The 14,526-nt window shown below is 37.1% G+C and overlaps 2 protein-coding genes across 7 annotated transcripts in view; one reads left to right on the top strand and one right to left on the bottom strand.

The window, feature by feature from the left end:
- Positions 1-14,526, bottom strand: part of LOC110198335 (uncharacterized) — an 87,213-nt gene that overhangs the window by 10,961 nt on the left and 61,726 nt on the right. The window contains exon 2 of one of the 2 annotated variants that reach the window (XR_002321722.2): positions 11,526-11,656. The exons of the other annotated variant lie outside the window; for it this stretch is intronic. The gene's annotated coding sequence lies outside the window, so the exon portion shown is untranslated. The remainder of the gene's footprint in view (positions 1-11,525; positions 11,657-14,526) is intronic. 2 annotated transcript variants of the gene reach the window in all.
- MRTFB (myocardin related transcription factor B) overlaps positions 1-14,526 on the top strand; it is a 179,661-nt gene that overhangs the window by 124,095 nt on the left and 41,040 nt on the right. For all 5 annotated transcript variants that reach the window (XM_078152783.1, XM_078152782.1, XM_078152785.1 and 2 more), the window contains one exon: positions 2,840-2,974. In XM_078152783.1, coding sequence (XP_078008909.1) covers positions 2,840-2,974 — 135 coding nt within the window. The remainder of the gene's footprint in view (positions 1-2,839; positions 2,975-14,526) is intronic.

Raw genomic sequence — 14,526 nt, 5'->3', positions numbered from 1 at the left:
GAAACCTGGGAAGACCTGTATGAACTGATGAAGAGTGAAGTAAATAGAACCAGGTAATTTATATATTGACAACAAATATGGTAAAGATAAACAACTTTGAAAGAATTAGGAACTCTGATCAACACAGTGACCAGCACAGCACAATAGCAGAGGACTCACGATAAAACATGCTATCCATCTCCTTATAGAGAGGGGTAAAACTCAAGTGCAGAAAGAGACATATTTTTTTTGGGACATAGCCAATACAGAAATTTGTTTTTCTTGATTATACTCTGCATTCATAACATGGGCTTTAGTTTTTCTTTTTTTTCTTTTTTTTTTTTTCAGTGTGGGAGAGGAGAGATTGGGAGGGAAAGAGGAAAAGAAGACAGATTTTTACTGATAGAAAAACATATAATTCAAAAGAATATCATCTGTAGTACCCACCTCCAGTTGTGATACTTAAATATGGTAGTGTATATAAAGTCAGTTATTTTTACCAAACGTGTGACCTTGGAGAAATCTCTTCATGTCATCTCTGGAGATTCGTTTGCATGTACTTTGTAAGCCTTCAGAACTTCCCTCCTTCCCCCTTTGGCTGACATGACATAATTGTTACTTAGTCTCCTTTGTTGAATTATCATCTACATCCTACCCTATGACTGTACAATAATGCTCTGTCCTGGGCCCTCTAGCTCTTTGTATACCCTCTCTGTCTTTCAATCAACTTCTATGGATTCCATTTTCATCTCTATGTAGATGATGCACATATCTATGTTTTCATCTACGTATCTAGTGTTTTTCCTGAGCTGTTAGGCATCACTAAATTGCTTATCAGACATTTCTAACTCAACATATCTAAAACAGAACTCATCATTTTCTCCTCCTAACTTCCCTGTTTCTGTCAAGGACATTCACCCAGGCTTATATCCTCGAGTCATTTTCAAATCTTCCCTCTCACTCAACCCTCCCCAACCACACCCTGCACATCCGGTTTTTTGCCAGATTGTCGTTTCTACCTCCATAAGATGTCTTTCATCTACCACTTTCTTTCTGTTTGCATAACCACTACCCTAGTTCATCTGAACTGTTACAGTAGACTCCTGCTTGAGCTTTCTGCCTCCAGTCTCTCCCCTTCTTAATATATCCTCCATATAGCTGTCAAAGAGATACTCCTTAAGCATACATATGACCATCTGACTTCCCTGGCACAAAAATCTCCAGAGTATTTTTCACCTCTAGGATAAAATAGAAACCCCTCTGTTTGCCACTTAAAATCCTTCATGATATGGTTTCCATCCCGCCTTTGCACAGGTCTCTTCTTTCTTAGAATATACTTTCTCCTTACCTTTGTCTCCTAAAATCTGTAGGTTCCTTCAAAACTTACCTAAAGTACCACCACCTATATAGGACCTTTCTTTTTCTTCCCAGCTGCTAATTTCTCACATGCCCTGAAATTTCCTTGTATCTACTTTAAATATATTTTGTATTTATATATACATGTGTATGTATGTATGGGCAGCTAAGTGATGGAGTGAGTAGAATGCCCAGTCTGGAGTAAGAAAGACTCATCTTTCTGAGTTCAGATCCAGCTTCAGACATTTACTAAGCTGTGTGACCCTGGGCAAATTACTTAATCCTGTCTGCCTCGGTTTCCTCATCTGTAAAATGAACTGGAGAAGGAAATGGCAAGTCACTCCAGTATCTTCACCAAGAGTAGCTCAAATGGGGCCATCGAGAGTCAGACACAACTGAACAACAACAAATATAGAGACTGCAAGTAGCAATCATAACGGAAGTTCCTTGAAATGGGTTTATTTCATACTATACACGTGTTGTTTCCTCCAGTAGAATATTTTGTCCTTGTATTTGCTTTAAATAAGTAGGTACTGTCTGTAGGTTATGCCATATTAATTTGTCTTTCAGTTATTTGTGGGAAAGGTGTTAGCAGCCAGGATTTACACGAGAGTTCAGTATCCAGAAAACGGATGGATGTTTTCTTAACTGATTAATATAGGGCTGGACACAGGTCGAAATTTTGGCAACCTCATATTAATAATAATAGTGATATTATCATTCTCTCAACAATAATTTGCATGTATACAAAGACTTCTCAGTTGTAAATGAGTTTTTTCTTCACTTGAATCCCATATACATTATGTCTAAAATAAAACTTACATTAGAATGAACTTTTCTTTCACTTATTCAGGAAATATTTGTTGAGTTACTACTTACTCTGCCCAAGGCACTGAAGGAGATACAAAGATACATTAAACATGATGCCTTTTCTAAAGAGTTTACAATCTTGTAGGTGCTGAAGTAGGAATACAAAGATGAATGGCATGATTTCTCTCCTGCATCAGTTCACATTTAATTTTGGTTATTTTAATAATAATACAACAGCTAGCATTTACATAGCACTTTAAGGTTTGCGAAGTACTTTATAAATATTATCTCATTTTATTTTTACTCATAAGGCAAGAAGACAATTGTTTTTAAAACAACTATTTCTATAGTATGGATTCTTTTTTTGATAAACTGCAGGGTCTTGACACTAGAAAGAAAAAATGTGTTTTTAAAAGCATATTTGATTTGTTCAGTGTGATATTATTTAGAATTAATTTTTCCACATAAGTGAAATAAAGGTTTCTTTAAGGAACTGAGAATATATAAACAAAATATATAGTCCTACCTTTCTAGTTGCACAACATATTACTACTATATTTTTCTTTCCTCATTTCCTTTTATAATAGACTCAAAAAGATAAAATCATTTGCTTATTTATATTTGCTGTAACTTCATGTGTTCCAAGTTAAAGTAACAGAATTTTCATCTTTCCCCTTCCTATCTTCTTTGCCAGTATACTTCACTATCCACAGCAGTTCCTGAATTCTTGAAAACTCAAGCTGCTGATCATCCTACATCACGTCCTACAGCTCCTGTCCTCTCTACAAGCACTGTGTCTTTAGCAAAGCCTGGGCCAGCACTGGTGAAGGTAAGTACCCTATGTATATACTTATTAGATTAAAACTATTTTCTCAGTTTCCCTTGAAGTGTCATATTTTTCAGCTTTCTTGTCATTTGTGGCATCCAAACTGTACAGTATATTTGCAACCTGTAGCCTTGAGAAATGTCTACAGTAACATAGCGTGTGGGTGGACTTGTGTGAATTGTTATCATTAATGACGTAGGAAGTGTCATTATCAACAAACTAATGTTGTCTTATAATTATTGGGAAATTTCAAAAAAATTGGTTTAAAGAAAACTTAACAAAGCTGTGCAAAAATGTTCCAGGCCTGTATGACAGGCAGTCATCAATCCTTTTTATCATGCCACTGAGGAAAGCCAGAAAAAAGGTTAACAGCTAAAGTTTCAGTGTGACATTTTCTGTGTTTTATGGATTTAACAAAAAGTTGCTGACTTTAATAGTTAACATGTTTTTTGGAGTTTGTACTTGAGATCATTACTTAATGTTATCCCAGATGTATTATATGACAGATTCAATGTTTAGAGAACAAAATACAGTTTGTTGTTCTCAATTATGAAATAGAGGTTGACTAGTTGAAGCTTGGTCTGTCTGTACTGTTCTTTTAGATAAGCATGAGATTTGTGGCACTGTTCCCACATTTTACTTGGTGAGAATAATTCATTTTTAATGATGCCTCAGAAAGATGATTTTTTAAAAATCATACATAATTTTTAAATGATGTTTATTCACTGGTATTAATACAGCTGTTTTAGCTGAGAAGAAAATGAAAGGGGAAATTGTTTCAAATGTAGTCTTTAACTGTTTAAAGTGTTGTCACATGGAAGATTAGACTTATTCTGGCCATGAGAAGACAGAAGGGTGAAAGTTACATAAGGGAGAGCTGGGTTCTTTATAAGGAGGAACTTCCTCACAATAAGAATTGTGCAAAAGTAGACTGTAAGGAGAACAAATTCCACCACTGGAGATCTTTAAGTGTGGGCTAGATGACCACTTTCTAAAAGCATATTTTTCTAGCTTATTTTAAAATTCTGGTTTTCCCTACAACTATTATATTATAGACTTGAGGCATTTCTAAGGTCATTCCTTTTTCAAAGGTCATTCCTAATTCAACTGGTCTGATCCCTTTAAAGATAGAGAAACTAAGAGGTAGAAAAATTAAATGACTTATCTAAGGCCACAGCCAGAATCAATGCCAAATCTGGGACTAAAACTGAGATTTACTACTGGTGTGTTTTATCTGATAAATACTGCATCTGCTTTCACAGCATTCCTGTTACAAATTTTCAAATCAAGAATAATTTGATATTAGATCCTTGTCTCTCTTCCTTCACATTGTAAAACATCTTAGTCTTTAGCTCTCCTCTCTCTGCTTCCTTCCTGTCCAAGGAAAAATACCACTGTCAAAAGCAGAGCTAAATTGAAATCTACATCCTTAATCCTATCCCCTCCCCTCCTTGTTTCCATCACTTGTCTCTTTCTTACTTGCATATTCAATCTTTCTCCCTCTAGTAAATCCTTCCCCTCTCCTGTAAACATGCTTACAATTTCTCTTATCCTTTAAAGGGCTTGGGGGTGGGGGTGGGGGGTGGCTCAGGGTCAGGTGCATTCCTGGACTCTGCTTCTCCACATTTGAGTTACACTGTCGTATCCTCTTATTGCCAGACTTCTGTTAAAAGTAGTTTTTACCTATCTTCTACTTCCCCTTTCCTACCACTCCACTGAAATTGTTCTAATGAACAATCATTAATAACTTCCTGATTGTAAAGTCAAAAGCCTTTTAAATAGATTTTCCTTTACCTTGCATTGAATACTTCTGATCACTCTCTCTTTTATGACCTCCTCTTTAAGCTTCTCTAAAATTGCACTCTCCTGAATCTTATTTATATTTAGGACACTGAAAGAAAGATCTCCTAAACCTTTTCTTTTTACCCCTTTCCTCTCTACTAGTTCCCTTGGAAAATTCATCTACAGCTTCAGCTATTACCTATTTGCAGAGTATTCATAAAACTGTCTCTACAGCTCTGTTGTTGTTGAGTCCCCTTGTTATCAAAGTAGTTTGGGCTCACAGTAGCTGCTTCATCAGTGTCTCCAACCTCAGTCTCTGAAGGTTAGTGGGTTGTTCTCCCCTCTGGCATTTCAAGCCTGTGATTTCATTGAATAGAATTTGGAAGACTCCACAGATCATGAAACTTTTAGTTGCCTCAAGACTAGCAAAACATCACCTACTTCCCATCTAGTCACATAGACTCCAGAACCACATCAAGAAACATTTGGAACCTCTGCAATAATTCCCTCTATCAGTTCAAACCAGTCTATCATTCCCTTTGTACTCTTATCATAAACTTGTCCCCATTTCCCAGGGCTGGAGCACTGTCATAAGTAGTGATTTAATATTTGACCACAGTGGCTAACTTCCTCCCTTGTTCTGAATCTCCCATTGTGGTAAAGTCTACCCATCAGTTCTCACGAAAAAACTTGCCACCACTCCTTCTCCAACTTCATCATATCACGGAACTTCAGAGTTGGGTCTTTGTTGAACATCTAGGCCAACCAATATCTGAAAAAGAATATCTTCAATATACTAGACAAGTGGTAATCCAGCCTTTGCAAAGCACTTTACATATACCATCTCATTTTATCCTCCCAACAGACCTACGGGGCAGATGCTATTATTATTCCCATTTTACAAAAGAAACCAAGTGAGACAAACTTTAATGACTTATCCAGGATCAAAATTATAAATATCTGAGATAGTATTTAAACTCATTTTCTGACTCCCAATTCCAGTCCTTTATCCACTATACCACCTAGCAGCCAGGTGTAAGACTATTTTTATATTTTTATCCCTGTTGTCTTTCATCTTAGTCACTTTAACTCATTGTTCTGGCCTGTCAAAATCGTATCAACCTGCCATCTCCCTCCAAGCTTCATAGTTTCTGAAAATTTGTTAAGATTGTTGTTATGTTTTTATTCAGGTTACAGATAAAAGTTTTAAACAGCCTAAGGCCAAACACAAATTGCCTTTTTTTATTATGAACTTGACAAAAATGAAATTATCCATATACAAAGAATAGAAAATGGATTATATATGAAACAGTGAATCTCTATTACATACAGCTTGTTTTTTCAAGTATATGTTCAATTTAACATGATAGTACCAGTATTACCCTACATGTCTGTCTCCTGAACTTCCTTCTGCTTTCTTTTAACCTTAATTGGTCATTGATATTTCTTTTCTTTTCTTTTTGGCAGCACTATCACTACTTATTTCTCCCCACATAATTCTCCCCCCCCCAAAAAAAGAAAAGTTCCCTCCCTTGTAATTAATAAGTCAGAGGGTTAGGATTACAGTCAAGCTTATTTCTTCTACATGTGTCTTTAAAATCTTAATTTGTTGGTCAGAATCCACATCATTTCTTTAGACTAGCCTTTTTCTTCCTCATAGAAATTGTTTCTGTTTTTGTATTCAGAACTTCATTCTGGGGAGTTTCTGTAGGCATCATGACAAGGTCTCCTGCTTAGCTACAGCAAAATTTTGTTTTATCAACTATTGCTCATTCACTTAGAACATACCCTTATTTTTGAACCATACTTTTTATTGTCACTATCTCAATATTTCCCCTCACTAATAGAACCTCTTCTTGTCTGCCTAACTGCAAAAACTGTCAGATTTGTCACAGTGTGCTACTGATACCTGGAGAGTGTTGGAAGTAAAAGAACAAGATATGCCTTTCAACAAAGTACCTCTCGTTCAAGCATTTTTCAGAAACTAAATTTAAAAATCAGGCCTTTTTGAGTCATCCAGGTTATTAATTAGCCCAGGGGCCTTCTGACTAGAACTCCTTTACTCTGGTGCACCCAATTGTTTCATTGGTTCTTTCTGCTAAAGAAACAATAGAGTCACCAGCTTTGCAGTCATTCCAGAAAATGTTTGTACTCCAAGAAAGACTGGACTCTCCAAGTACAGTATAGTCACTTATAATACTTGATTGAATAGGAGAGCTATAAACTAAAGAATCATACCTGGTAAATTGCCTGGAAATACCATGCCTAAAACCCCAAGGCCAAGGCATTGAGCCGAACAGATATGGTTTAATAGAAGCAGGATCAGAAGCAACAGAGATTTGAGCAAACAAAGATTCCTACTTTTGAGTTTGTTCCATCTGTCCTACCTGTTTCAACTCTTCTTGATTTCTTTGTTTGTTTGTTTGTTTGTTTTTTGTTTTTCTTGATTTCTGATTCTAAACAGTGACTTTGATTTCTGTGTTTTGGATTAACCTTGGATTAACCAATTACTCTGATACCTTCTAGGTTATCAGTTTTAATACCCTATTCACCCTATTCAGTGACTCAAGTTATGCTCATTTACTTTCCATGGGGGTACTAAGTGAATTTATGGACATTTAAAAACTGCTTTGTCAATCTCACTTTTAGATAAAAGTGTTTTGAGGTAAATTGTTGATAATAGATGGCTATTAGGTTTGTTTTCACGAGAAAAACAGTTAAAACAAGGACAGTAGAAACTGATTTCATGTTCTTTGTAATATCTAAGTGCTTCTAAATTCCTTCTATCAATTATGTTTTGTGAAATAATGCCATGTGAATTCAAAACAATGGTATTCAGGAATTAATCTTAAGACAGTTGTTAGGGTAGCGCAGTGAATAGAGCTCTGGCCTTGGAGTCAGGAGGACCTGAGTTCAAATGTGACCTCAGACACGTAACACTTACTAGCTGTGTGACCCTGGGCAAGTCACTTAATCCCGATTGCCTCAGCAAAAAAAAAAAAAAGACAGTTGTTGTAAGGATAATGTTTGGCCAAGTTATTTAGTTTCCTTGAAAAAAATATATTCAGGGGCAGCTAGGTGGCACAGTGGATAGAGCACCGGCCCTGAAGTCAGGAGGACTTGAGATCAAATCTGACCTCAGACACGTAACACTTACTAGCTGTGTGACCCTGGGCAAGTCACTTAACCCCATTGCCTAACCAAAAAAAAGGGAAAAAAATTCATAAATTTGCCGTAGGGCAGCGAGGTGGTACAGTGATAGAGCACCAGGCCTGGAGTCAGGGAGACCTGAGTTCATATCCAGCCTCAGACACTTACTAACTGTGTGACCCCTCAAAAGTCACTTAACCATGTTTACCTCAGTTTACTCATCTGTAAAATGAACTGGAGGAGGAAATGGCAGACCACTCCAGTATCTTTACCAAGAAAACCCTAGATGGGGTCACAAAGAGTTGGACATGAACAAGTTTATCATAGACTAAGAGAACCTGAGTCCAAATCCTGCCTCTGATGTATAATGGCTGTATGATCCTGTACGAGTCAAATAACCTGTCTGCCTTGGTTTCCTCAGCTTTAAAATAAAGTTGGAATAAATGGCTTCTGAGGTCCCTTTCATCTCTAAATCTATGATCCTGTTAGCCTACGATCTTAAGAAAAGAAGGTGTGTATAACACACATTAGCATAACGGATGGTAAAGATATGGCCAAAGTAAAAAACAGAATGGGATGAAGTATAGTTGGACAGTGTGGGGCCAAGCTAGATATAGTAAGCTATATCACCATAGACTGACTTACTAGTCAGAACAGCATGGTCCCACAGAGGTAATTCCAAAACTAAGTGGATTAAGTGACCCAAGATAGTCTTAGGAGGCAAGGGCACCAACTCTCCTTCTAGTTATCCAGGTTCACTCCCATCACTTCTCTTCATATCTCATTTAGACCATTTCCATAGCCTTTTGATTGGTCTTCCTTCCTCAAGTCTCAGCCCTCTTCCCCTCTCCAATCCATCTTCCACACAGCTGCCAATGTGACTTTCCTAAAGCATAGGTCTGATGATGTCATGTCCCTACTCAGTAAAAGTTAGTAGCTCCCCATTACCTCTGGGATCAGATACAAACTCCCGTTTGCTGTCTCCCAGGCTTGAAATGAACTCCTTCCTCACCTCCACATATTAGAATCTCTAGTTTCCTTCAAAACCTAGCTCAAGCACCACCTTCTGCATGAGACCTTTCCTGATCTTGCCCTCTCCCCAATAAAATTAAATTGTATTCATGTATTCTTTTTGCTTGTATATACTTAACATATTTAATACCTTAAAACTCCACTAACATTTTTGGGAGATCCTGTATTTATAAACGTTATTTCATCTGATAGCTCCTTGACTACAAGGACTTTCATTTTTTTTGTTTTATATCATAGTGCCTGTAACATAACTGACATTTAATAGATGGTGGTTGATTGATTTTTCTTTCTTGACTTTGCATCCATTCATTCAAGTCTTCCTGTGTCTTTGAATTCCTTATATTCATCATTTCCTGCACAATTCCACTACCCTCAGATGCTACATTTTTTTCTAGCCCATTTTGTTTCTATTTTTGCTAATAATGTTGCTTTTATTTTTTTTGAATTTTATTAATTTATTTTGATTTATCAACAATCACTTCCATATGCTTTTGAGTTGAAAATTTTTCTCCCCCTTCCTCCCCCCCACCCTCCCCAAGACGGGTGCACAATCTGATATAGGCTTTACATTTACGTACCCATTAAACATATTTTCACATTAGTGAAGTTGTAAGTACAAATTAAAACCAATAGGAGGAACCATCAGAAAGTTCAAACAAAACTCAACAGAAGGTAAAAATAAGTAATAGCGATTCAACTTCCATAGTTCTTTCTTTGGATGTGGACAGCATTTTCTATCCCGAGGCCTCTGGAGATGTCTTAGATCCTTGTAATGCTGAGAAGGGTTCAGTTTAACAATCTTAGTCATTGCATAACGTGGCTGTTATTGTGTACAAAGTCCTCTTGGTTCTGCTCACTTCACTCAGCGTCAGACCATATAAGTCTTTCCAGGTTTTTCTGAAGTCAGCCTGTTCATCATTTCTTATAGCACAATAGTATTCCATTACATTCATATACCACAACTCACTCAGCCATTCCCCAATAGATGGGCATCCTCTCAATTTCCAATTCTTTGCCACCACAAAAAGAGCTGCTACGAATATTTTTGTACATGTGGGTCCTTTTCCCATTTGTTTGATCTCTTTGGGATATAGCCCTAGAAGTGCTATTGCTGGATCAAAGGGTATGCACATTTTTGTAGCCCTTTGGGCGCGTAGTTCCAAATTGTTCTCCAAAATGGTTGTATCATTTCACAACTCCACCAACAATGTATTAGTGTTCCAATTTTCCCACATCTCCAACATTTATCATTTTCCTGTTTTGTCATGTTGGCCAATCTGATAGGTGTGATGTGGTACCTCAGAGTTGTTTTGATTAATAATGTTGCTTTTAAAAAGTTGATATCTAATTATTTCACAATTTAAATAATACTTTCACAGTTCTGTGTTCTGCAGAAATGAAAACTGATGAGGCAGAAATTAATGCAGGATGTATCAAAGCAACAGATGAGAAACTGTTCATTGAGAAAAAAAATCTTTGCATAAAGTCTGATATCCAAGTTATATACTGAATCTAGACCAACATAGGCTGCATGTGTATAAGAAGGCTGGTCATGGTGTCAGGAAAACTTCCTGGGTTAAATTTGTCCCCCCTCTAACACATGCTAGGTCAAAACACATGGCTTTGTGATCCTGGGCAAGTCATTTAATTTCTCAATGCTACAGGTACCTTCCCAAGATTTTAATTTCACAGTGTATGCCAATCTGCATTAGTAAAGACAAGGCACTCCTCACTGGGAGTTTCCTATACCAATGAAACCACACTTGATCTAAAAAAGTCGAAGATCAAGAATAACATTCACTAATAGATAAGCAGTTAAAGGATATTCTTCAAAATATCATTTGATATTGTTTAGACTATCCAAAAGGATAGCTTTCAAAAGAACTGTAAGCTATATAAAAACATGTTCCAAATCACTAATAATAAAAGAATGTAAAAACAGCTCTGAGGTTTTACTTCATACCTCTCAAATTGGCAAAAATGTCAGAAAATGGAATTAATGTTGGAAGTTCAGAAGGAAAACAGATATAAATATATGTTACTGATGGAAAGCAGTTTGTAACTGTGTGAGAAAAATGATTAAATTGTTCTAGCCTTTGACCTAGAGAAGAATTTACTCGGGAATATACCTGAAAGAGAACAAAGACGTGTGTATGTGTGTGTGGATATAGTAATATCAATATCTATAGATATCGATATCTGTAGAGATACCGATATGTAGATACACATGCATATATTCCTGCATAGAAAAATACATGCATGTACACACATTTGTTTTATATATACACACACAATAACATGTAGTAGTTTTTTTTGTGGTAGCAAAGAACTAGAAACAGTTGATTAGGCAATAGCTGAATAAATTCTGGTAAATTTATATAATATTGTTATGGAATATTTCTGTGCTTTAAGAAACGAGCATGAGGAATTCAGAGAAGTGTTAAGAAGATTTGTATAAACTAAAAACAGACCCAGGAAGACTGTATGTATGATACAATATAGGTGTGTAAGTAATGTAAAAGATAAGAACATAAAACAAAGCTGAGTGCTATGACTGATCGATCTTGGCATAAGAAAATGCTCATCCTACCTTTCATTAGAGAATGGAGGGCTGTGGATGCAGAATGTTTTATATGCTGTCAGACTTGGTGCTGTGTGGATTGGTTAATTATTTTTCTTTGTCATGTGTTGAGGCTTACTGAGGAAAGGGGTGCTGTATATCTGGAAAATATTATAATGTGAAAACAAAAGGCATCAATAAAACAACAAAAAAAGAAAGTAACCAATCAGTTCTACCATACTACTTTTTGTAATAAGTATCATGTAAAACTTTCATGTGTATGATCTTATTTGATCCTCAAAACAACCTGTGAAATAAGTAGTGTGTGTTTTATTATCTTCATTTTCCAGACGAGGCAACTCAGGTTTGAAGAGGTTGTGACTATTTTGAGGTTACGCATTTCACAGTTCACAATAATGCTACCAGAAACCAAACCTGCTATCCTTTATCCTTTCTACTATACCATCCTGGCTTTCTAGCTATACTGGAGGTAGTATAATTAGAGTAAGCCAAGAGATTCCAGGAAGTCCAGAGTATCTTTAGTTATAAACACCAACTATTTCCTAGCAATAAAGCAAAAAATAGACTTGGGAAGTTTACATGTTTGTTTATCCAGTATTTTTTATGGTTATCCCCAGAAATGCTCAGCTGATTAACTGATATAATAAATACTTTGTCATTTTTCCCCCTAAATAGATCCTTTTTTAAACAAAACTATTAATGATTGAAATAAAACTGTTCTTGTCAAGGTCTAACATTATTATTACATAGCTAGGATGATTTTATGAATAAAGTTGCATTGGATATTATAAGGTACCATCATGGCCTACTAATTTAGTAGTTTTAGACAATTATTTTTCTTTCTTTACTGATGTAATAAGGATGGGGCAGCTAGGTAGCAGATAAAGAACCAGACCTAGAATCAGGAAGACTCATCTTCCTGAGGTCAAATCTGGCCTCAGACACTTATTAGCTGTGTGATCCTGGGCAAGTCATTTAACCCTGTTTGCAACAGTTTCCTCATCTGTAAAATGAGCTGGAAAAGAAAATGGCAAACCACTCCAGTATCTTTGCCAAGAAAACCTCAAATGGAGTCACAGAGAGTCAGGCATGACTGAAATGACTGAACAAACACAATAAGGATAATAATCAGGTCATGCACTCCTCCCAGGGTGCTTGAGAATAAATTCCGCACTGCCCCTAGAGTTCAAAGAGTTTTCAGACAATGGCATAATTCATCTTGCAAAAATCTCAGTGAAGACAAATAGTTCACATTCCTAAAGAGAGACTATGAGGTACACTTAAAGAGCATCCGTCAATTTTAAAAGTCCCTTTTGTCTCATTATGAGAACTAATGTTCCTCCAGAAGCAGAGCAATTGACTCTCCTTAGCAATAGTCTCATGTAGCAAACAGCTTATTTAATTGGTAAAGGGATTAGAAAGATCTTAAAAGGCAGCCTAGAAAAGAGTTTGCTTGATTGCAGTTCCGCACTCTTGACCTGGTGTGCCTTTGTCATATACTTGAAAGGAAATTCCCTTTTATAGGACATACAGACTGTAGTCGATAGAGCAAAAAGGTAGCAAAAATAAGCATTTGAACAAGCATGGCAAAATGAAAACTATGTGGATAAGAACTTAAGGACTAAGAAAGCAAAGAATACCTTAAGATGATTGGTTTGAGGGTAAAGTACCTGCCAGCAACACAAAAATTAAGAGAAATGAAATTGCAGTGACAGTGAGAACCTGGGTTTAGGAATAAGCATCAATATAGGTGCAACATGTATGGAAGTTGGAGAGGGGAGAAATGAAAGATAGGTTTTAATATTACATTTTGATAACTGCCATTATTTTTTTTAATGCCAGAATATTCTGTCCTCCATGGCACATGGACATTTTGTGATAAGTCAGGGTACATGTGTTACAGGAAAAGCTCAAGGCATCCAGGAAATAATAACAAATGAGAAATCTAATTTTGAAATAGGGTTAGGAGGTCACCATTTAAAAAACCTTGCATGGTTAATACAAATGCCTTGTTCTGATTTTGATGGCACTTCCATTTTGTATGACTTAAAAGAAAGTTCAAATGGCTGAGAAGAGGCAGTCAAGATGATAAAGTGATAGGAAGCAGTTCATTGAATTCCTCTCCACCTCATCCTACCAGTTGTAGAAAATGTACCAGACCATATCCTGTTGGAGAAATACAGGTAAAGTGTCATTGAGTCTTTTGTCCAGCTGTGCTCAGGACAGGGAAACAAACAAGGAGGCCTATGGACACTAGAGACAGGGTTGGAAGAGGAACACTCTGAATGCAGAGCATTCTAGCATGGAGGAAGAGCCCAGACCCTCACCAGGGATCCTGCAACAGAGACAGGTGCTAACTGTCAGCTTTGGTGCCCCCTGTGCAGTCCCTGCTCATAGATGCAGGGTGGAGTGAGAAGGGAACCTGCATCAGCAGTGATGTTCCAGGATAAGGAGGCCCCGGACAATATACTGAAAAAAGTGGTGATTTAGAAGCCAGCAGCAGTGGTATGGCTCAGACCCCAGGAGCAATGCAAAGTTTCATTTCCAAAGGCTAACCTAACCTGCCAAAAAATAACCAGGGAAGGAATCCCAGAACAAAGGAGAGCCTACAGTTCTACCATTCTCTGCCAACAGCTTTCCAGCTGGCTGAGAGGGATGAAGTCCAGCAGCATTCTACTCTTACTCAGACCCCAACAGGCCAGGAGTTTGCAGAGTTCAGATCACAGAAGAAGGAGCAATTACACTTTGCTCTGGATCAGACCGCTCTGAGAACACTGAAAGCTTACAGGTCTCCAGTCTGAGCTGTCCCTGAGATCCAAGGGTGAAACAAACTCAGTACCTTCAGGAAAGCAGCAACAGATCCAGCCAGCCCTTACCTCTGGAAGTGAGCAAAGCCTGGCCCTAGCATCAAGTTCAAAGTCCGGAAGTATGCTGAAGCAAACAAAAGGTAACCCAAAAAAAAGATCCCATCCAAATGAGCTCTTATGATGGCAAAGATACTTGAAATACA

Source organism: Phascolarctos cinereus, unplaced genomic scaffold (assembly GCF_003287225.1).
Source record: "Phascolarctos cinereus isolate Bilbo 61053 unplaced genomic scaffold, phaCin_HiC Scaffold_4;HRSCAF=312, whole genome shotgun sequence".
In the NCBI taxonomy this organism is placed as follows: domain Eukaryota; kingdom Metazoa; phylum Chordata; class Mammalia; order Diprotodontia; family Phascolarctidae; genus Phascolarctos; species Phascolarctos cinereus.
The sequence above is the reverse complement of the archived record's forward strand: the minus strand, read 5'-3'. Positions and strand labels throughout refer to the sequence as shown.